At 54.6% G+C, this 24,103-nt stretch overlaps 1 protein-coding gene across 1 annotated transcript in view; it reads left to right on the top strand.

The window, feature by feature from the left end:
• Positions 1–21,013, top strand: part of C10H18orf63 (chromosome 10 C18orf63 homolog) — a 46,139-nt gene extending 25,126 nt beyond the window's left edge. The window contains exons 15-16 of the mRNA XM_053912253.2: positions 19,525–19,671; positions 20,895–21,013. Of these exons, the coding sequence (XP_053768228.1) occupies positions 19,525–19,671; positions 20,895–21,013 (266 nt within the window). The remainder of the gene's footprint in view (positions 1–19,524; positions 19,672–20,894) is intronic.
• Positions 21,014–24,103: the final 3,090 nt, after the last annotated feature.

A 24,103-nucleotide genomic window follows, 5' to 3' on the forward strand; every position in this document is an offset into this window, starting at 1 on the left:
TTGTCTACAAGTGTCATGGATGTTGTGGTCATTATATACGTATGCTTAAACTGTGTTGTATCCTACATAGTGTCTTTTTTAAAATAAAAAATAAAGGTATGTCAAATAGCTGTATTTTTCATATGTCACAGTGACTGTAGATAGGATGGAGAGGCTTAGACACATTACAGGTTGTTACCTCTGTGGCTCCATTGTTTCCCGTGCATTTGCTCCTGGAACCACGTGACCTAGTTTGAGTCTCCCTCACTTCATAGGACTTTTGTTCCAAAACACCCTCATCTTTCATTTGACTGCTCTGTATTTAACACCTGCCATGTGCCAAGCACTGCTGCAGACGCTTGTGATGTGTCAGTGGATGCTGACCTGATATTCCAGTAGGGAGAGACGGAAAGCAAACACAATGAACAACATGTATGATGTGTTAGAAAGCGACACGGGTAGGAAGAAGAAGAGAGCAAAGTAAGGGAGATGGTTAAGGTAGGCTTCCTTGGGCAGAGACGTGCAGGGAGGAGCGCGTTAGCCACACGGCTGTCTGAAGGGCGAGCCGTCCAGGCCTCAGGGACAGGCTGTATGCCCGGACTGCCCTGAGCGACTCGGAGAAAACCCGATCGTATGAGCAGGGCGAGGGTGTTTACCCTGAGTGAAACTGGGCTGAGACCAGAGAGTGACAGGCTCTGACTCAGGTTTTGACAGGGCCATGCTGACTGCAGAGCCCAGAGGAGAGCAGGGCAGGCAGAGAGGCCTGGCAGCGGCCCGGGCCGCAGCAGCAGTGCTGGTGTGCTGGCGGTGGTGGAGGAGGGGGTGAGCGGAGGCCCTTCCAGTCTGTTACTGTGAGGAGCAGGACCCCTGGATCGGGACACTGAGAGAAAGGGCGGGGTTGGGCTTGATCTTGCAGGAGGATGGCAGCATGGTCAGCAGGAGAAGAGGAGCGGGCGCTGGGGCTGGAGGAGGGCTGGGGCCAATGCTGGGGTTCACAGTGCGGTGGTGACGGCTGTCTGAGGGTCTCTTTCCTCCGACTGATGAAGCACAAGCCCGCCTGAGCGTCAGGGAAAAGGGGGAGCAGGTAGCGGGTGGCAATCCCAGTGCAGACGTCTCCTTTGGGAAAGGTCATCAGCAGCTGTCTCTCATTCCTTCCTGACATTGGTCCCTTAACGGGGTGGTTCTTCAATGACCCCCTTCTTGACTCACCAGCCTCCTGTGGCCTCTAATCTTTCTTACGACTTCAGACCCAATTCCTCTGTTTCCGCTGCTGGTTGAATGCACCAAATACACATTGGGATGCGGAGTACTGGGAAGAAGGGCATCCCAGAGAGACGCCACGAGCCCAGGCAGGACCAGCATCAGGTCCTTGGACACGCAGCGCAGCCTCCCTGCTGCAACACATTGCTTTCCATCCTTGAAACACAGGTGTGTTTCAAGGACTCTGTAGTGCTGATGTCAAGGCAGGGTTCACAAGACACGTTTATGTGAGCATCTGCCCGGGTACCAGCCGTTTACATACAGCTTCTTCCAGAGCCCTTCTTCACATTCGGAGTTCTCAAGCTCTGTCTCCTCTCTGCTCTCACATAGACTCGTTTGCTCAGGGACGTCTCTCATTTCACGCAGGGAGGCTGGAGGTAGGGAGTGAGGGTCTGGGATGATGTGAGCAGCTCACGTATTTGAACAATCCCTTCAACACTCACGAGGTGTAGGCGGGGAGGGCCTTCCCACCTCTCCCCTGGGTCTCCTGGGCATCACTCAGTGGGTTCAGGCCAGGGCCGGCCTGGAGGTCTTCCCAGTTTACGGCACCGAGAACTCTTTGAGAAACCAGTGTGACTTCTCTCAGTTCTTAGCAGAAGGGCCTGTCCTCCCAGAGATCATGGTCAAGGTTTCTGGGGTCTATCTGGTGTCAACATACATTCCCCCAACAGTCCCCAGGCCGTACGATTGCTTTGTAGATGGTGAAGCCACAGGGCTGGAGACCCTCTGAGCCCTGCAGCCCACGTGATGTCCACCTCACGAGATCCCCACGAAGCTCGGTGCGCTTGCTGCAGCACCCGGCATGAACTGGCGTTCGTGATTGCGACCTAGACTTCTGTGGCCTTACCTATAAAACAAAGGACTTTTATTTGTTACAAAACTGAGCAAGCTCTGTGTCTCCCAGAGCAATAAATCCAGCCTGCCTTTTGCCTCCTAAGAACTGGTTTTAGTACTTTATAAACTGAGATGAAACAGAGGAAAGCCGTTTTAGTCATATTTCTCTTTAACCAGATTTACCACATTTCATTACTTTGCTGCCTACTCTTGCTCTGTGGTCCCCAAGGAAATGACTGGATGAAACTGAGAATAAAAGCGACATAAAGCAGGACATTCAATACCCCAAGTTGCATATACCCAGCCAGGTCACACGATGTTCAAATTTAGCGCTAGTTAACCTAATGCCAAGTGCGCTTCAGCCCTGGGGACAGCGAGAGACAGAATGCCAGTCTGCGTTGCCAGAAAGCATGTATATGGACACACGGCTTTGCGTGTCCCCGCCATGCAGGAACACTGACACGTAACAGGCAGTCTCTCCTTTGGCAGGTCCCCGAATATTGTGATTGAACCATCAACGTGACAAAGACTGTGTTGGGACGAGGGCAGCATCTGCCCGGTGTGTCTCGCTGCTCCCTCTCCACACTCATGTGCTACCTGCAGCGTCTCTGCCTGTGGGGCTCTCAGAAAGGATACACAGTTCCACCTGGAGGTTGGGGACCATGACATTTCTGACAGGTGGCTCCATTTAGACTGTGTCTCCCCAAACTTTTCAGCTTTGAAAGGAGTGTCTCACAGTTTGGAACAAGCCCCCAAGGTGAAGAGCTCCGTGTAAGTCGAGAGAAGGATGTTCAGACACTGCAAGTTGACTCTGCACCGAGACTGGGTAGTTTCTTCCCAGGGCAAGGGGGATCGAATTCCAAATCAGACGGGCCCATTTTGCCTGCACTGGTTTTAATTAACTAGCAATTTGGGGGGGAAGTATGGGGGTTGACCCAATGTCCTGGGAAGGCTCCTGCAAACCTGCCTGTTTTGGGCTAAAAGACAGAAAGAAAGAGACCTTGGCCAACAAGGCCAGTCCTTGCACTTAACAGAGAGGAAGCCAAGATACGGGGAGTTAATGCAGTTCACACCCGTATTATAATTATGACGAAAAATAATTATGTTGCTTTATAGTCCCATTTACTCTTAAAAAACCTTTTTGTGAAAAATATGAATTTAAAAGTTTATCAAGTATATGTGTGCAACATAAAGAATAAAAGTAAAACAAAGGCCTCTTCTTTCCATTCTCACCGCTCATACATGTGCACCCCTGGGCAGTAGGTTTGAACACCGTGCACAGTGACGCAATGCCGTGTGGATTCTTCCGTGGCTTCCTTCTTTCAGTCAACAGTATGTCTGAGGTTCGACCATGCTGATGCTGTCGTTGCAGCCGACTCACTTGCCTTTCCAGACCCCGTCCCACGGTGTGAATATGCCATAATTGAGTCATTCCGCGGCGGGGCGATTTTGGATTATTTCCTAAAGGCATTTTTGTTTATTTGTGTGGATTGTTTTGCATGTGACTTGCACGTGTGCAGGTTCCTGGGACTCTAGAGTCGATGTGTAGAGAGAGAGAGAACTTTAAATTGGAAAAGTCTCTCTTTTTAAGGACTTTTTGAGCCAAGTCCGGAAAGGAAAGGAGGAGGGCTGTGCGAACATTGCGAGCACAGTGTTCCAGGGAGAGGAACAGCAGATGCCAAGGCTCTGGGGTAAGGAAGCTCGGCACGGCAGAACAGAGCAAGAAGGCCCCAGTGGCGGTGTTAGCAGTCCATGGGAGGGCCCAGAGAGGTGAGCTCTCACAGGCAGCAGGAGTCCGGGCAGGTGGTGGCGAAGGCTTGGGTAAGAAAAGAGGAATTGCAGGTGGGGAGACAGGGCTGAACTGAGACATATTTTGGAGATAGAGAAATGAACTTCATTCCTGGTGGGCTGGGACAATCATGGGACTTCCTGAGATGCAGAAGGCTGGGGGAGGACAGAGGTGTTGGGGAGATGGGGAAATAAACAAATGTTCTTGCATTAGCAGTGTGAAGTTTGAGATGCCCAAAAGACATCCGGGGGAAGGGTCTGGTGGACAGGCTGATATCGGCACATCACTGGTAGTTGAAATCCTGGGAGAGAATAAGATTCTCTTCTCGAAGGGAAGAGGCCCAAGATCTAACTCTAAGGTAGCCCAACATGCTCTGCACAAGCTGAGGGAGAAGAGCCAGCCAAGGATAACCGAAAAGGGTGGAGTTCTGGACACCAATTAGGGATGCTTCTGGACAGAAGGCTTCTGATGGGTGGAGTTCTGGATACCAGATTGGGGGTGCTTCTGGACAGAAGGCTCCTGATGGGTCAGGTAGGATGAGGACGGATGAGCAGAGACCAGAGATGGGGGTACCCTTGCAGGAAGGGAAGCCACAGTGCCTGAGGCGTGGAGACTGTTTCAAGATCAAGCAAGGGGACTGGGCGGGTAGACGAGCTGAGCAGGGTGGGAGCCAGAGAGCAGAGGGCCGGAGGGGGCCTGCTGTTTAAGCTGAAGGGAAGGATCCTCTGGAGAGGGAAACTGATGTCGCAGGGTGGCAGCGGCAGGAGCAGTGTCCCTGAGATGGTAGGAGAGGACCTGGACATGAGGAGACGCGTCCTGGGGTGTGAGCAGAGGTGCTCCTGGAGATGCATGCTCGGCGCTCTGCATGGCACCTTCGTGACGGTAACACGAGGAAGGACCTTGCGTTCAGCAATGGGGGACGGTGTCTTAAAAGTCACAGCATGTCAACAAGATTTGGGGGGGGTCATGTTGTATGTAGAGAGAATATACAAAAACATGCATTTGAACTTTGAAAAGGAACGTGCACATCTGTGTTTCCTGTACGAACACTTCTGAAAGGAGATGCATCAGAACTTGACCAACGGCTACTTTCTGTGTCATTCTGGGTGATTCCTACTTCTCAAAAACTCTTTTTAAATGTCCAAACCGCATAGTGAACATGAATTATTCATGTTATTTCTAAAAATAGATGGAGCAAGGCAGCCACTTCCTTTTGCTTGACATATGCAAAAACGCCACAGGAGTGATGCTGTTTAGAAACCCAGGTTAGTTTCCCCCGTTCATCCTCACCTGCTTCATCTTCTCTGTGACGCTAGGCTGTTTCACTCGGACATGTGGCAAGCCACAGCTGATGCTTTACAGGGCACTGGGCAGTCGCCCGGATGCCGTCTGATAGCCCTTCCAGAAAGCATGATGGGAACCCTGCCAGGGAACGTCACCCAGTGCCTTTCCTGATAGGAAGGTGACAGAATGGGAGGCCCCAGAGGGAATCCCACTAACTCACTGGATTGAGAAACTGCAGTTTCAAGCAACTGAAGCCCCGGAGAAGACCAGCTTTCCCAATGGGGAGTACTTACACAACTCCTGGAGGCAGCGTGAGGACATGCTTTGCAGAGGCCACACCGGTCCCCAAATAGAGTGCAGGGCTGCTGTTAGGTTGGAAGAGCAAGGAAATGCCAGGAAATGGCCAGTGTTGACCGCAAGCTATAACCCAAAAATCCTGACCTCATTGACCTATAACCACAAACTTAGTGGTCACATTTCCACTAAAACAGGTTTCGTTTATTTGTAAACTTTATTTAGCACCTACTACTTGCCAGGAACTGTACTGGGGCCCAGATACACAATATCAGACATGGAAGATCCAGCAGTCTCTGCTCCTGCAATCCAGGGGGAGGAGAGACTATGAAACGAGTTGTGATAAGGCATTAAATATGATCACAAAGAAAGAGCAGGGGGCCTCCATGGAAGCTCCAGCAGGAGCAGAGCTCCCGGGAAGAAGAGGGGTAAGTGGGGTGTTTCTGTGGGTGGAACTAGCAGTGTGGACCAGAGGTGGAAGGGTGGTCAAAGCAGAGGAGACTCTGAGAAGGCGCAATAACTAAGGACCAAGAAGAGGTCAGTAGGGCCATGCCGAGGGGCAGAAGGAACTGGAGATGTCAGGTTGGAGAACGGCAAGGCTGGGGACGGGGATCAGTTAGGAGGCTGTGTTAACATGAGGGAGAGAAGTGAGCTAAGAAACATTTAGGGAGGAAAACGGACAGGACTCGGTGATTAACTGATGTGGTCAAAGCTCGGGTCATTGATACTAAACCTTCCCCTTTTCTACTATAAGCAGTTAGTGCTATAAATGTCCCTCAAAGCACGGCTTTAGCTGTCTCCCACAACTCTGACATGTTGCATTTTCACCTCCATTGCATTTAAAATACTTCAGATTTCTATTTAGAAGCTTGTTTAATTTCCAAATAGTTGTGCTGTTTCCAGATACCTTGCTGGTAACATTTTCTCGTTTAAGTCCCCTTGACCATTCATTTTAAATTTACTGGGACTTCTTTGATGGCCTAGGACACAGCCTAGTTGTGGGCCACCCCTAGCCCAGTCGATTAGTTTCCCCTTTTTATCTGCCTTACCTTGCCTTACCTGAGTTTTCTTTCTTCTCTCGCTGTCTTGGTCAATGGTCTCCTGTCCAGGTCAGGTGTGCATGGCTTCCCTGTAGTCTGGGGTCATTTCTCAGCACTGCCTGTGAGGGGCCACACACCCACTCATGAAACAAGCAATAAAGCATGGGCACACTGTAGCCCGAATCCACATTTGGGAAAGAAAATTCCTCGGCAGAGCCATGATCTGCAGAATGTGACCCCAACCACAGTAATCACAGCCCTTGTGGGCCATGCAGAGGAGGCCAGCTGCTGGGGACCAGTGCCACATGGTCTCAAATACCTTTTTCCCAGCAGTGGGTCCTTCCCCGCTGGGGTGGCTTCCAGAAGCAACATACGCTCGACCTCAAAGATAAATCTACCCTCATTGCTCAAGAGGCAGGATATGGCAGGACCTTTAAAATTAGATTTTTTTTTGATTCCTCACTTCATTAAGGGTGTATAGTATATATTTATATTTATATAGTATACATCCTAATAATTTCTATATAACTATATAATTTTCATATGTCATTTTAGCCATATATGTATATATGTATACGTGTGTGTGTGTATAAAATCTTGGTGCCTGGTCTGCCCAGGGTCATCGTGCATCACACTGCTGTTCAGAGAGGAAGAGAAACACATATCGAGCTGGGAATTATGGGTTCTGCTTTGCTTCCCGTAAGTTGTTAGAACATACAAATGACGCCTGAGTTGCTGTGGGTGCCTGCTGGTGCCTCGTGCCCGCTCATAACTCTCCACCATCTGATCATAATGGAGTCTGGGAAGTGGTTGCTCAACTTAGTGCTTCCGACACTGGGGTCCCAGTACGTATTGAGGCCTGGGTCCTACCCGTCACAGACAGCCGGGACCCTCTGTGACCAGGTCGGAGGCACCTGCGGAAGCACCGCACAGGCCCTTCCTGGGAACTGGCGGTGGAAGGAGCCGCTGAGAAAAGCACGCGAGGACCTTCTGGAGTCGGTAGTCTGAGTCCCCGGCAGTCTGCGCACTCACACGTTCTGGAGAGTTCAGTAGAACCTAAAGGGCAGGAAACACAGAGAAATGTCTTCTGATCATCCCGAATCCTGGACTTTGAAAGAGGAAGGGGGATGGAGAAAGGGTGTAAGACGGGATGAGCGGTCCTGTGGCCGCCAGCAACTTGAACGTGAAGCAGCTTTAGGGGACTTTCTGTTCTCTTTGGAAGGTTATTTCATCTTGGGGTACTCACCACGAGGTCTCCCCACACTGCTGCACTGGCCACCTCCACATCCCGCATGGCTGCCAAGCGGGGGCAGCTGCTCAGCCTCTCTCCAACCAACACCTACCACTCTCCACGGACTACCAGCCCATCTCATGTAATGTCACCCAGCCATCGCCAGCTGCCAGTGGCCCCCATACCCCCAGCCGCAGTCACAGCCACAACGACCCATGCTGGTCGTTGTCTGACCGGAGAGGGTGCCAACCAATGCGGGATCATGCCACTCAGATGGAGCCCCCAGCTCCACAGGGGCAGGTGGGGTGCCCTCCCTCCAAACGGTGACACACAAGGACTGACTTCTTCCATGAGGTCACACAGGCCGTACTCGTCAGAAACCAAAGGAGGCTTAAAGTAGACTCAGTTTCCTGGCAAGAAGCTGAGCCAATACTTCTTGAAAAGACCCTATTTTAATGCAGGAACAGACCTGGACACCAATAAAATCCTAAGAGATTGTGAAAATCGTAGGTTGGCCGCTTCCTTCCAGGGTTCAGACACCACGACAAAGGGCAGGAAGGGAGCAGTTCCTACAGGGACTGCTGCCGGCCACCCAGGTGCTGCCAGACCTGGAAGTCTGTTTGCAGACCCACCACAGGCAAGAGGCCCTGCTCAGGGAGGCCAGACGTGTATCCAGGACATATTGATTGGGCACTTCGTCATGTGACAAGTCTGGGACACAGGGACAAGGCTCCCGTGGGTCCTCCCCTTAGAGTGAAGGGTCTGGCAGCCCTGGGCCTGTGTGCAGCTTGCATCGACCCTGGGGTAGGTGGGGAGCTTGTGCCTGGGAACCACTGGAATTTGAGTTGTCCCATGCCACCACCCCGCTCAGACCTACCGCTCTGTCCTGGAGCTCCATGGACTTCCTGTAGACCAGCCAGATAGAATGAGGGACAGAGCCAAGTGCATGAGAAGTGAAGGAAAGCGGGGAGCTTCGATACTCTAACATATGGCATCTTCTCCTTGGCTGGACTTGCAGAACGTTTGCCCAGCTCCCCATCTCTGGGCAGCATCTGGAGGAACAGGTACTGCTCAGTCTATCAGCAGAGCTCCCGGGGGACGCAGGGGGTCCTCGGGATTCCAGTTCATGCATCGTGGTCTTGGGTTTCCCTGCCGGAAACGCCGCAGTTAATATATCAACATTACCAGCTCAGCACTCACGTAGTTGCTAATGTTTAATTTAATTCCACATTTCTCTGGCACCTGGAGAAATTAGGAGCCTGGGGGAAAGAATAGTTAGCAAGCAGTGTGCCGGAAAGCCCCCGGCAACTGGAGAAGTACTTTTCAATGCGTGTGAGGTACTCTATTTGTCAGCACCCCCCACTCCACCCCACCCCCACCCCCGTGAGAGGGACTCTAACTCCTCAGGAGAGGTAGCTGGGCGATTCCCACCAGTAGGGTCGAGTTCGGTTCGAGGGAGATCAGGACGTCCACGGTGTTCAGTCCTGGTCCCTCTGCATCCCTTGTGCAAAATTCATAGGGGCCCTTGCTCAGCACAAAGCTGGGTCTGAACCCGGTGTCTACCAAGGGGTCAGCCTGAGAGCAGAGGGTGCCCTCACCCTGGAAGACACAGGATATAGATGGTGTACAGCGCTGGCATCACTCTTCTCTGCGTGGTGGGTCCCAGCATCCTCGCCTCACTGCGTGGCGTTCAGACAACACTGGTCGCAGGGCCCTGCTCTGGTCAGCAACAGCAAGTGTCCCTGGCAGTGGCCTGGGCAGCAGCCGAGAGGCCTTCCTGCAGACCCAGGAAGCTCAAGGCAATGCCCGCCCCTCAGGCCTGCTCCCCACCAAAGGGGCGCATTGCTAATGCTGGGGTTTCCTGTATCTGCAGGGGTGGGGAAGGTGGGCAGGGGAGTCCCATTCTGGAATCTCTCAGACCTGGGAGCTGACCCTGCAGATGGCCCGTGCCCGCAGACCAGCTCCTTGACTGCCACGCAGGGGTCTCCAACTTGTGAGTCTGGGCTGGGACCCCACCCTTGCTCACGGAGCTGCTGGGGCTCGTCCCAGGGCCAGGGCCCTCCGAGACCTGCACGAGCGGCCGTCTTGCTCTGGTGGCCTCCGGCAGGTGTGCAAGCATCACCAGGCTGATGGAGCTCCCTGGGTCGCCGGGCCCCGGGCTGGAGCCACGGTGTGTGACGCAGTCCCACACACCCCCATGTGTTCTCTTCAGTGGATTTGGAGTGATTAAGCAAAATTATTTAAGGGGGAAAAAAAAAAACCTTTGCGGTCAACAGAGACTATGAACTGCATTGGGTTTTGTTTTCAAAGAAAGTTCCTCGGCTTTGAAACTGTCCCCTCCTGGATGGAAGGGGGTCCAGACCTTCCTGCAGACAGTCTCCAGCTCCCCAATCGACTGCTCTCTTTCTGCTTCCTAATCCTAACACCCCATGTCCTGAACCACTGCCGAGCTTATCTGGTCTCTCCAGCCCCATAATTATGTAAGGGATGCTATTTTTTAAGGGAGGTGTGGGGGGAGAGTCAAAAGCCCAGTGAAAAGGCTGCCACGGGTGCAGAAACGATTTGATGTCCCAGCACATTTCTCTGCTTCAGAGAAGCCGGGGCCCAGAGGCCCCCTCGCCCCGAACTGCCTCCTGACTCTGCCCACAGCTGCCCTGGGGGCAAGGCCGCAGCCCTTCCCTTCCCTATCCTCTGGAAAGTTCTGGGGGGTTCTCGTGCAACCCCCCAAAAAAGAGAAAAGGTGAAGATGAGGTAGAAGAAAGTGGAAGTGCATCATGGAGAAGTCTGGGTAAAAACCAAAGTCGGTGAAGGGGACGGGGGATCTCTGCAGACAGGCGGCCGTTGTTCTTCCAGGAAAGTCCGTGTCGAGAGAAGCTTTCTGTCAGACTTCTTCATGCTGGACCCACCACCAGGCACTGGGTGCAGTGCCTACGGTGGATTTGGGGTGGGGTGGGGGCAGAAACTGGGGTCTCCCAGTGTGCGGGGTGGGGAGGGTAGACAGAACAATGGCCCCCCAGGGATGCCGCCTTCCTCGTTCCCAGGAACTGAGTGTGACCTCCTCTGGAGTAAGGTGCTTTGGAGGTGTGATTGGGTTGGGGTCTCCAGAAGGGACAGTGCCTGGGACATTGACGTGGGGCCAGTGCAACCACAAGGGTCCTTCTGGGGGAAGGAGAAAGGCAGGAGAGGCAGAGGAGGAGACGGGAGGATGGGGACAGGTGAGATGGCGATTGACTGAGGTTGGGGGCTTCTGGCCTTGCAGGGGGAGCAGCACGCCGGGAGCCCGGGAGCGTGGATGGTCCCGAGAAGCAGCTGGAAGTGGCTGGGACCGGAGGCTCCCCTACAGCCTCCAGGGGAGAGCCATCCTCCCACACCGCTTCAGACGGTTCCAGAACTGCAAGATGATGAACCTGGGTGGTTTCCGGCCGGTAGGTTTGTGGTGATTTGCTGCAGCAGCACTGGGGAATTCACACAAATTCACACTGGGGAGGGGGGCGGGAGTGAGAAAATGTGACCCGTCCTGAGCCCCACCAGCCCGGAGCAGGGCCTGGGCTTCTGTGCGCAGTGTGGGAGCCCCACCCACGGGTTTTCTTCACCACACGGCCCTGTCCCTTCACCTCCACTCTTGACCACAAGTCTCTCGGGACTCATGGGGCCTCCTGCTAAGCCAGACAGATTGAATTCCGTGGCAATTCTCGCACAGCCCTTTCAGGGCCCTCCCTCACGGTGGCGGTGGGCTCTTGAGAACAGCTCTGCAGCAGACAGACACCTGGATTCTCCATGGGGCTTGGCAGGCAGGCTGCCCAGCGCCCACAAGCAGGGAGCTGGGTCAGGGCAGGATTTATGGGCAGGAGACCCTCTCCGATGGTGCCCCAAGTGCTGCATGCAGACCAGCCCTCCAGGAAGCATCGGGAACAAAAGACATTGATTTAAAGACTTTCACTGAACGAGCCAAAAATAACTGCCCCAGAGGCCTGGGACGAAGCCAACAAAAGCACCGAGCAAAGCCCACGGAAGGGCGGGCAGCCTGGACAGGCACAGGCGTCGAGATTTGTGGCTCTCGACAAGACTGTCCTCCCTGGCCTGCACCCTATTTGGAAGGAAACCAGAAAGCAGGTGATAGACAGCCTCCCAAGTGCAGGTCAAGAGGAGGGAAGAGGTCCCAGGAGCTCAGAGTGGGGCCCGGGTTCAGCCAGGTTCCTTATGTGGTGCGGAAATATCACCCATCCTGACTTCGGAGGCCGCAGTGGGCGGCGGGGAGGGGGTGGCAACAGAAAAGGGGACTGGGTGTCATGGAGTTGAACTCTGCCCACCACCCATTCGGACCCTACGCCTGCCAGTGGCCCGGGTCTCTGCTGACTCTTCTCCACCCATGACCTAGAGTGAGGGCGTGTTCTGAGCCACGTCCCCAGGCCCGATGGGCAGAAGTTTCTTGCCCCTGCTCATGGATGAGCCCTCCCTGACTCCCTGGAAAATGTCAAATCCCAGCTCGGAGCTGAGTGTGGGGATGGAGCAGGGGGCAGGTCACCTGTGGTCTGGGCTCCTTCTTTCTTGCCGGTGGGGGTGGAGTTCTGAGAGCCCTGCAGGCCACCCAGGCTCACTCACGGTTCTGTCCTGGTCCTCAGCAATAGCTTTGAGCCCCTTCAACCTGGCACTGAGATTTTCAGCCTGGCTCTGAACTTCCAAATGCGTTGTCATCTCATCGAGCTCCTTTTTTTCCGTGTCTGGAGCAGGGCCACTGTGTTGTTAACTTAAGGAAAGGGCTCCCAGATCAGCTCCCCCATCCACCCGGTCCTGCTGACCAAAAGTCTGAGATCATGGGACAGAACTGGAATTTTCAATTAATGGCACAGCCAAGTCCAGCTGATGACAGAAACCCACGGATGCTGTCCAAGTCCCAGCAGTTCTCCCGTCAGCCCCTGAGGAAGGGCAGCCTCTCGTCTCCTTGGGGTTCCCATGCCCAGTACCTGCCAGGCCCAGCTGAGCACCCGGGCAAGAGGAGGCTGCTCTTGCTTAGGCCTTGCAGACATCTCCGCCAGCTCTCACAGCTTCCCCGCACTTAAACACACAGCGAGATTAGGTCCCAGGCCCGAGGCCGCACGGCCAGAATGCCAAGAGCTGGGACCCCTAGCCGAGGTCTGTCCGAGGCCAGAGCCCATGTTTTTAGAGGGCTCATGCTCTGGAGCCTTCCGGATGTCTGCTGGACGGAGGAGTGTGGAAGAAGGGAGAAGACTTACTCAGCTCAGCCTCCGTAGTAAGACAGGTAAGTGGGTAGAAGCTAAGTGGACACTGATTTTGATTCTGATGAGGACTTCTTGTACCAATTAAAGCAGCTGAGCAGGCCTCAGGGATGGTCTGAGCCGCTGGGCACTCAGAGAGGTCAGGTATGGACTGGATACCCCGGCAGGGGTGTTGGCAGAGGGAAGGAATTCCAGCCACTGCTGAGCTGAGCCAGGAGACTAGCTCGTTTTAGGTCCTTTCTGCCCTGGGTTCTGGGATTCTTGCAAAAGCCGTTTTCACATCTATTCAGGGCCTGCCATTCGCCAGACTATAATGCCTCCTTTGATCTCATTGATGACCCAAATAGCTGTAAGGGGCTGCGGGTGGCCCATGCACTGTGCAGGGAGTCCAGTTCCTGGTGGGCTTTCCCTCCACAGGGGGCCAGGCATGGAGGCCCCCCGGGGTTCAGGACAAAGGAGATCTTTGGCTGGTAGGGCCCCAGGCTGTCCCTAGGCCCTGCCAGGGGGCAGAGGGGAGTAGGACTTCGAAGAAAAGGGAGAAAGAGGAGAGAGGAAAGAAGGGGTTGGGGGAGGGCAGGAAGGGGAGCCAGCCTTTGAAGGTGTTTTGCAGCCGTTGATTCTGTTTCCTTCCACCTGCAGCTCTGCAGAGGGAGCTCACTGGGCACTAGGTTTCTTCACCCGACAGCCCTGCCGTCCTGGGCCCTGGTCTCACCCCTCTGCTCCCCGCAGGGCATCACCACTGGGAACACTCCCCTTCTGCCTCTCAGGAACCCCATTTTGGCGCCCCTGCCCTGCTCAGCATCCAGACCCCAAAGAGGGCAGCGGGCGAAGCACAAGCAAAAAGCAACAAAAACAGGCAGGTAACAGCCCCCAAAAGGCCACTTTTGCTGACTGTCTCCTTTAGGACTTTGAAGGAAAAGAACTAGAACAGCTGTTGCTGCTGCAGTTGTCACCACAGCCCCCTCGTACCTGCGTTCTCTGGAGCCCCAGGACGCCTGGCTCATGCCCACCGCCCAGCACAGGGTGTTTCAGACACGGGGCGCGCCTGCCGCGGAAGGAAGGCGAGAGGTGAGGCTGTGCATCCGACCCAGACAGGCCGTCCTTCCTGGGTCCACGCTAGGAGGGAGGCTTGGAGGATTACAGGATTAGCCTTTTAAAGAGGAGGCTCTGAGTGGCTGTGTCCCCCCCCAAATTCATCGGTTGAAACCTACCACCCAAGGTGATGGTGTTAGCAGGTGAGGAGGACATGAGGGAGGAGCCCTCATAAAGGGGACCCCCCCGGAGCTCCCTGTCCCTCCTGCGGTGCAAGGACAGCGAGGAGGAGCGCCCGTGACCCAGACAGTGAGTCTGCCAGCACGCGGGTCTGGGCCTCCCGGCCTGCAGGGCTGGGGAACTCGGTGTGTGCGTCCACAGGCCCCAGTCTCGGGGGCTTCGCACCAGCCGCCAGAACACAGACTGACGGGTTTCTTCCTCGCGAGCACCATTCGTCTTCCGATGTGGGGATGCTCCACAGGCCTGTCTCCAGCCACTTAAACATCCAACAGTTCCTGTGCCCAGCGAGCCCGAGGCCCTGGCAACCACAACCACAGTACTGTCACCCCGACCCCGGCACAGACAGAAAGACGGATGCCCATGTTTCCAAGGAGCGGGCGGCGGGCGGGAGATGGGCGTCCTCCCCTTCTGGTTCAGCGGAAAGAGAGAGAAGCTGAGTGCTCTCATTACGCTCCCATCTATGACCAAGGAGGCCAGACAGAAGTCACTTCTCAGCCACAGGTTCTCCTGAAGAAAAAGGCACAGGTCAGGCAAGGTCCACAGGGTGGCCCCTGGGGTCGGGGTTAGGGTCAGGGTCAGGGTCTCCTTGGCCTTGCTGCCCAGGGCTGGCGTGGTTCCTGGAAGGAAGGGCACCCATAGAGCCAGGCCTCCTGGGGGCAGCCACAGCCACGAGGTCATGCGGGGCAGCCGGGTCCCGGCGTGTCCTGCGGCCCATCCCCATGTTAGAAGGCCGGGTCGAAGTGGACATGAACGGAAGTTAAACACTCTGGGAATGCTGGTTCTCCGTGGACACCACGGGCATTGCAAACAGCTCACCACTCTGAGGACCCAGGTGGAGGCCCGCTGGTATGTGACAGGTTCCGTTTCGTAGGTGGACACGGTACTGTGACCCCGAAGTGGAGCCCTGTGCTTCCTCAGGTGATGCTGCCCCATGAGTGGGCGGGGCCTCCCCAGGCCGAGCCCTGCACCCCTCTGCACTCAAGTCCTCCTTCGAGAAGCAAATGGCCTTCACTGGAGTCCCCCAGGCCCTTCTCCTCCGGCTCCAAATGGCTCTGCAGCATCTCACTCGCTGGCCTCTGCTTTTCCCTGACTTTGCTTGACTTGGACGGGGCCCAGACCCAGAGCCTCTCCCCCATGTTGTCATTGGGGTCCAGCCACGGGCCCACTTTCTGGATAAAACCAGGGAGCGTGGGGCCAGGACACAGGAGCAAGCCTCTCCCAGCTCCTCCAGGCCTGGAGCCCAGCAGCCAGTCCCTGGCGAGGCCCCGGTCGACGCCACAGGCAGTGCAGCAGCTGGAGGAAGGGCCCGGCGCCGGCTCCCCAGTGTCAGAGCCTGGGCAGTGGGGGGCACCCCCGCGATGACTGTGCTGCTCAGTGTGGGGCGAAATGAGGGTGGTCACACTAGCGTGCAGTGCAGAGATGACAACCACCAGCGCAGCCATGGGACACGTTCTGGTGGCCAGTCCTCAGTGGGGGAGTCAAGTCCTGGGGGCCACAGAGCCAAGAGGTCACAGTCACCGTCTCCCTGCTCACACAGACCGCTCTGGCTGGGAAACCCCTGTCACCCTGTCCTGCCCCTGGCCTTCACGGGCACGCCCCCTTTACGCCAGGCCCTGTGCAGCGCTGCGGGAGGACCCTGCCAGCCCTCGGCCCTGGCTTCCTGACAGTCCCTGAGCCTAGGGCCGCTCTTAGGAGCGACAGCATCTGATCCCAGGTGGGTCACTGAGGCACAGTGGCAAGGTGATTTGAACCCACCTGCACACTCCAGCACTAGGCTTTGTCGCCTGCCGTCCCCGGTGAAGTTCAGGAGCTCAATCCCACGAGACCAAGGAGCAAAAATGGAGCTGAGAGAGTCAGCATTTTCTTCAAGGTCAACCCAGCAGCCAGCAGCAGCCTGGGTGGGGGTCTGCCAGCGCTCAGCACCGTGGCCCCGACCCCAAGGCCACAGGGTCGGTAAGGCCCCCTCTGCTCTACAGGAGGGCCCCAGGTTGTGCCGTGAGGGCGGGAGGCGGCCTTCCAGGCCACGCACACATTCATCGTTCAGGCATGTTCCCTCCCAAGACAAACACAGAGGGTCTCTTGAGATTCCGCCCCACTCCCCAGGGGCCCCGCTGTGATAACCACCCCGGCCCGCATCTTGGCGTCCAGCGGGTCCCAGGAGAGAAAGGGCACATTCCCACACTCAGCGGGGCTCAGCCTCTCGGTTTTCAATCAGTTTCGAGCGTTAGCAGCTCACAGCAGTTTTTCATCTTAAGTGACTTTATTTAGTGTGAGAGACAAAAAACATTGTTATTCACTTACTGCTTGAAGGAAAAGAATGTCTCTTAAAAACACAGTTATTTAAGGTCAGTGATTTTCTATTCATAACCTTGAGGTACTTGTAAAAAATCTTCCCTTCCTTCCAACCTCACCAGAAAGGCCTTGTCGACAGACAGGCTCTGGGTGATTTGTAACCTGCGGGCCTCCGTGTTAATATCCGCAGCTGCTCCGCTTAGCAGCGATCTCCGTTGGCTCACGCGCGAGGTCTCGCTCCACAGAAGGAAAAGGTTTCTCAGAGCAGAGTGGCTTCAGGTTAAAAGGACAAAATAAACAAAGTGAAAAGGGAGTGCTTCCTTTACGGAGCATGGCGGCTCACTGTGGAAGTGACCTTGGCGTGCAGGCCGCAGCCACGATGATAATAACTCACATGTGGCTACAGGTCTCCATTCCCAAAACGGCCCCCACCGCCCGGTGCTGGGAGCAGAGGTGAGTCTGACCCCTGAGACAGGGCCCTGGTGCTTGCCCGCCCCCTGCTCCCCCACTGCACCCTGGGCTTTCCTTTTTCTCAGAACCATTTAGGGTTCCCCAAATGCTGGCTGACGGAGCAGCCGGGACCTCCGCTTGCCCCTCCTCAGTTCTCCAGCTCTCCTTCCCATCACACAAACTCTCGTCACCCATGCGGCTGACTGTGGGCACACATAGGAGGTCAGTGAGCTTGTGAAATGCCCGCACAGTCATCCACTCGGGCTGACCCTGTGGTAGGCTGACCAGTGAGCCCTCCCCATGTGTCCACCTCCTAAAGCCAGGAACCTGGGAACACTTTCTCGACCAAAAGGACTCTGCGGGTGTGATCAGATTAAGGACCTGGAGACGGGAAGATTATCCCGAGTTGCCTGGAGGTCCAGCATGTCATCACAAGTGTCCTTAGGCCAGGGAACAGGAGGAGGTGATGTGAGCACTCGGAAGGGAGGGCTGAGGCCACCAGCCAAGGAGGTGTAGAGAGGGGTCCTCCCAGAGCCCTGCCCACACCGACTCCTGCTCAGTGACAGTGACCTTGGACTTGGGGCCTCCAGAATGATGGGGGAATACATGTGTGTTGCCTCACTGACGAGGCTTGTGGTACCTCATTACCGCAACCCCAGGAAAGGAACACAGGTGTACCCCACGGCAGTTTAACTACTGCGGTGCAGACTTTGCATCTGCGCAGGGGCGTCCTCGGAACTGGGGTTCAGGCTGCAGGCTGTGGGGTATTCAGCAGAGGGGAGGGCAGACCCTGCCTTGGCTTATTAGCATACGGTTGCCCCCCAGCCCCCAGCCTCTACAAAGAACGACACCAAAGCCACTTCAAACAGATTGGCATTGGTTTTTAGAGATGTCCCACTGGATTATTTTTTTGTACTGACATTTGGCAAAGCAGCCTGGTAGAGCATCAGGATCACATGGGAAGATGGGAAGCTTGAAAAAAGTGGATTCCAGAGACAACCCCAGTAGACTGACTTGGGAGGCTAGGGACCGAGGAGGCTGCATGTGTCTCTGACAGAAAATCTCGGGCTCCGGCAGCCCAGGGGGTCCCGCCAGGCACCCTCCAGTATGTGGTCACATCCGAGCAGTGCCCCCTGTCCTCCCAGCTGACCGTATCTCTGCTCGCCGCTCTCCTGGGTCGGATAATGTGGAAGAACCCACCACTCACTCTGCACACCCCCACCTCTGGCTCTCCGGTGGGGATGTCGATAATGGGGTGGGAGGAGATTGTGGCAACTCCACTTTCTGCACAACTCAGCTGTGGACCAAAAACTGCTCTTAAAGGCAAAGTCCCTATATTTTTTTAAATGGCCTTTCTTGGCAGGGAGCTAGGATGATTCCATTCAGAGTGGGAGCTCTGAAGCTCACTAACCCGTGGTCCTCTGGCCGGCACTGGCAATTTTTTCTACAGGCAATGAAGCAGGAAAATGGGGCAAGCGTTAGCGTTAGTGTGTTTTCAGAAGACAGTTGAGTGGGGATTCCCTGAGCTAGTGTGGACTTGGGGGTCCCATCAGGATTGCGTGGAGACGGCCCCCCACCTCCCTGTTCCCAAGCCATCTGCCTTAGCCACCTGAGGGGCCTGCAGAAGCCCTTCGCAGACCAAGGCAGGCCGCGGTGCGCCATCTCTGAGCGCTCCGTTTTGCCACATCAAGTTCCAGGCACCCTCCTTCTGAGAATGGGGGCCATTCACACACGCGAGCTCTACCCGTGGGTTAGGGAAACCCACCAAGGGGTCTTCAGGTGTGCGGACAACAGCACCCACTTGGGGTGGTCGGGCACCTTGCCGTCCGCCTACGAATGAGCGGTAAACTCAGTCATGTTCCAGGAGCCTTCCAGAAGGATCTCGCCCGACCCCGTCTGCTCCACCACTTCGCATCGACGTTTTCCGTCTCTCTTTCCCCACCCGCTTCTTTGGTGGGGCCCCGTGAGTCTCCTTTTATTGATCCCCATTGATTTCTTCCAAGGAATCAGGAGGCTGAGTGTCAATTTCCATTTCCAAGGCTGGTCACAACCGAGAAAAGTGCTTTCTGCAGATCCACGCCCCTCCTGGCTCGACTCTGAGCTGTCAGTAATTACTGGTGTGTGATTTCGCTGGGCAAAACCGGCCAACAGCCCGGCACTATATGGATATAAAACAAGATGGTTTTCTCCAAGACAGGCTTTCCCAGGAGGCCACCAATGCGCCAAAGATGCAGAAAGATGCCCCAGGTCACTGCTTCCCATCATCACCGCGCATGGGCACCCATCACCAGGGACCGGGTCCATCTGGCGGGAGTCCCATCAGCGGCCTGCTCTGCCAATGGTGCGTGCACACCTCATTTTCCTCTCCACGGTTTCCAGTGCAGGGCTTCACTGGCCAACTCAGCAAGTCGCTCCGCATCAGAAGTTACTTACAGTCAATGAAAAGGTTTTGGGGTGATTCTACTCTTAAGGTAAAATCCCTCCAGGGCTGCCTCTCCCCCTCGGGTTTTCTCCCCAGAACTGCCGTCCCAGCCTTGGGGACATATCGCCCTCCTCTCCCAGGCTCCACAGAGGGTGACGCCGGCCTCACCACTGCCTTCCCACCTCCACCCTCCACCCTCCACGTCGCCCCCCCGGAGGCTGAAGAAGGTTCCCCAGAAGGGTTCAGGACAGAGCTGGGGGAACTTTGCCAGGTGGAAGAGGAGGAAGGTTGGGTAACAGTGTCAGATAGCACCGCCTCCTTCAGTCTGAGGGGGGAGCCAAGAAAAGCCTTCACCCCCGTCACCCGCAGTGCTGCTGAATCCAGCTGGTACCCCAGTTGTCCCCGTGTTCCCCAAACCACCCCACTAGAGTTTGCTTCAGAATATGCCCGAGGGTGTCAGAGGACATGTCCAGCCTGGTGTGGCTCCCTCAGGGTCCTCTCCTCTCTTCCTTTCAAACATCAAGCTGGTTCCAACTGGTGCAGCACACACGTGAAAATGCACACAAGTACACGCACACACGTGCACACATGCGTGCTCACACACACTCCCACGTTCAGCCTCAGGGCAGAGCCAGAGGGGCAGAGCCATGTGGAGGAAAGCACACACTTGGGTCAGACCCACAGCTCACAGGGCCACAGCGCCTGTGGGCCGTGAGCTTTCCCGGACCTCGAGCTCAGTTCAGCGGCTCGGGGCCCCTGCGCACTGCCCCCCCTTTTCAGGTTAAGCTTCCCTGGCCCTGCTGAGGACGAGACCTAGGCCCCTTTCTGAGCCGCCTCCCTCTCGTGGGTTGGTGCTGCAGAGGCCTGGGAGGTTGGGCCCCGTTCTGCAGCGGGGGTGGGGGTGGAAGGGAAGTGGGAACAAGGCATGCGGTTCGTTCTCTCATAGGTACATGGAGGGTTTGCACTTTAAAGGAAAGTTCTGTGACGGGAGAGGGGTCAGGGAGGACTTGGCTCCCACCCTGGCTCTTCGCTGCCTCTCTCTGGGGAGTGCTGACTGTTCTGCAGCTTTGGGGGGGACGGGCTCCGCCGGCACACTGAGTGAGGCTGGGCGGCCCCTCTGTGCACGGTGTCCAGTCTCCATGCTAACCTGGGTCACCACTACTGTGAGCGTCTCCGCGCACATTGTTTCTGCCAACAGTACTGTCTCACTTAATGTCTTCTCTGCAACTTTCATGCAAGCTCTTCTTTTTAAAGAAATACCTTCCTTCCGAGTTGGATAGATGGGTGAGCATGGGCGGACCTGTGGATTAGCGGGCTGAGGAACGGCTGAGAGAACAGCTCTTCTCTCCAAAGCTAGCACATCCCAGATGTTTCCTTACGGCAGGCGCCTGAAACTTCTGGCTATTTACCAGCTGAAAACAGCCTCTTGGTTCCATCTTCCGACTCATGCTGGAGAGGAGAGGGCCGTACTGACCGTGTCCCTAGGGGATCTCGGGCCTCATGTCCCCAGGACAGCGCACATTAGAGTTCATCAAGAGCCCTGTGGATCCAGAGCAGCAGCAGGGGCAGCGTCTTCAGAGCCGCTGGCCAACGGACCTGAATATTAGCTGCACCGTTGACCTCAAGTAGAAAGGTCTTCACCCACCCTGCCAGCAACTTTCCAAGTCACCATATGGCGCTTCCTGTCTATTTCTGAGCCTCCCCCCATTCAGGCCCCCCAGGAGTCATTACAGTCCCAGGAAGCTGGGAGAGCCGAGTTGCGTAGACAGATGTGAGCAAAGGCGAGGCCAAGAGCAGATGTGTTTGTGTGCGTTTCCAGAGGCCGCTGCACACCAGCCAGCGCTGGAGCCCAGCACCCGGGCTTCGTCACAGCCTTCTTGTCCAGAGGGGCCTCAGACGGAGTGCTGTGGGTCACGCAGCCTCGGTTCAGGCCTCGGAGGAAATCCGTCTTCTCAAGTAACCTCCGGCAGGACGATCGAAACCCAAACCGAAGCAAGGCCAAGTCTCAGGGACCCCAAAGCCACAGTGGTGGAATTTCCATCCCAAGTCTTATAGACCCGCTTCCTTCAGCTGCCGCATCTGTTGTTTCTACCAGTGTCTTCAAGTCTGAACAAAACGCTTCGTAACTCCAGTGTCCTCGAGGAACCGAGGACATGCCACTTGTCTCCATTTAAAGTTAGGCATATGGGCCACTGGTCATTAAAAAATCAGTATGCCGTGACCGGAGTGGCTCAGTGGGTTGGGTGTCGTCCTGCAAAGTGGAAGGTCGCCGGTTTGATTCCCGGTCAGGGCACGGGCCTGGGTTGCATTTTGGTCTCCGGTCAGGGGGCATGTGAGAGGCAAGCGGTCAATGTTTCTCTCTCACATCGATGTTTCTCTCCCTCTCCCTCCCTCCCTTCCCTTTTCTCTAAGAATAAATAAATAAAATCTTTTTAAAAATGACAAAATGTCTTCAGAGAACTGCAAACCATTTTTTAAAAGGCAATATCAGAAGTCAAGTCAAATCCCATGCAGTCCGCATACAGGGGTGGGCAAAGGCGGGTCAGTAATACAAAGAAAGGGGACAATAACTAATCAATAATAATGCAGGAATAAACTCTGCGTTTCATGGACTCACAAGGGTAACCCTTGTATTTGAGTAAATAGGGCCTTGAATGGTGAAGCGTTTCAAACGGGAGCAGTGGGTTCAAATACTGTAACTTTCTCTCAGAACGAGCATCGCCCGTCACAGACACCGGGTTCGTGAGGGTCGGAGTCACAGGCGCAAGTCCCCAATGCCAGGGAACGTGAAGGCCAGCCCCGCATGGGAATGAACGTCGGGGCGCCTCCGAGGCGGTTTGCAGACAGGCAGCACGGGTTTTGAGTGGGGGACGGTGCTGCTCGGCCTCCCAGCTCACAGAAGCGTTCTGTGCTGAGGGTCTGAGCAAAAATAACCTGGATTTTTATAGACTCGTATTTTTTCCCAAGGCCTGGGCCCGTAATCATAGTAAATGGAATAGTTCAAAATAGGTTTCCCTGGGAAACTCTGAAAAGTCACTCTTGGAAGATTTTAAAAACATTGACTCTTAAAAATATATATTATTATTCATTTTCCATGACCCAAATGATGATTACCAAAAAAAAAAAAATCAGAAAAATACAAGGCTGAAGAACACAATTTATGAAGTAAGTACCCCTCCCTCAGAGAGAATCACAATCAGCAGTTCTGTGTGTATGCTCTCAGATGTATACACACGTTTTTGTACGTATGTGTACACACACACAAACAGATGTGGTTTTTTCTTTAACAAAAAGTGAATTCCATGCTAAGAGACAGGATCTTAATTGTTCCTGCCACAGAAAAGAAATAATCACATAACGGCACAGAGGTGTCAGCTAATGCTGTGGGCTGATCATATTGTAATACGAGGGAGACCCCCAAAACTGGAATTTATTTATAAAAAGTTGTGTATTCATATCTACATGTTTAAACTTCAGTCCCCTTCAAAGTATTCTCCATTTGGTGCAATACACCTATCAAGATATTTTTTCCACTGCTCCAAACAGTTTTTAAACTTGTCAATTTTGATGTCTTTAAGTGCTTCTGCCATTTTTGGTTTCACCTCCTTTACATCAGCAAAGCATTTCCCTTTGAAGACTTTTTTCACCCTGGGAAACAAACCAAAATGTCACTTGGGGGAGATCGGGTGAATAGGGATGGTGGGGCACAGGGGTCATGCCATTTTTGGTCAGAAACTGCTAAACACCCAGTGCACTGTGGGCAGGTGCACTCATAAATCACCCATCATGAAATGGGCAAACGCATTGAAAGAGTCTCAAAAAAAATTCACTGAAGCTGAACACAGCCTCTCACAACAACGCCAGCTGGTGCACTGATACAGATGGGTTCCCAGAACACTCACCTAGCAGGGGAAGCCTGTACTACCAGGGGCCCGCCCTCCAGAAGATAATTCCAATGTTTTCTTGGGTCCCCACTCATATATAAATGTATTGAATCAATGTGTTATATACCTTCAACTTATACAATGTTATACATCAAATATAGTTCCAATTTTTTTAAGATTTTAATCTATTTTCAGAGAGAGGGGAAGGGAGGGAGAAAGAGAAGGAGAGAAACATTGATGTGAGAGAGAAACATCTATCAGTTGCCTCTCGTATGCGCCCCAAACGGGGACCAAACCAGCAACCCAGGCATGTGCCCTGACTGGGAATGGAACCGGCGACCCCTCACTTTGTGGGACAATGCTCGACCAACTGAGCCACACCAGTTAGGGCAATGGTTCCATTTTTTAATGAGAAAATATGTGAACTGTAATGTAGCAATGGCAGCGTGTTGTTTTCATTTAACAGTTTATCGGTTTACTGGGGACACGGGTCCTGGGTGGGGGGCGCACAGGACGGCCATGTTGTGGGGCAGGTGAGGACCGGGGCTCTGGGCCCAGAGGGGGCAGAGCAGGTGGGGAGACTGGGGCCTTTGCTGCCCGTGCTGGCCCTCATGTCACTGAGATGTTTCTGGAGGTGACTTTGCCCCAGTCCAGGGACTTGCCCAGTTTACACGCCAACGGCCCTCGGGTGGAACTGGACTCCAACACGGGCCTTTGATCCCAAGCCCGGGTGAAGTGAGCTGCAACCCGACTGGAAACCAAAAATCCATGGGGTGGGGAGGGTGTATCCGCACAATGGGGACCTATCCTGTCATAAAGGGACAGACAGTCTGAC

This window comes from Desmodus rotundus, chromosome 10 (genome assembly GCF_022682495.2).
Source record: "Desmodus rotundus isolate HL8 chromosome 10, HLdesRot8A.1, whole genome shotgun sequence".
In the NCBI taxonomy this organism is placed as follows: domain Eukaryota; kingdom Metazoa; phylum Chordata; class Mammalia; order Chiroptera; family Phyllostomidae; genus Desmodus; species Desmodus rotundus.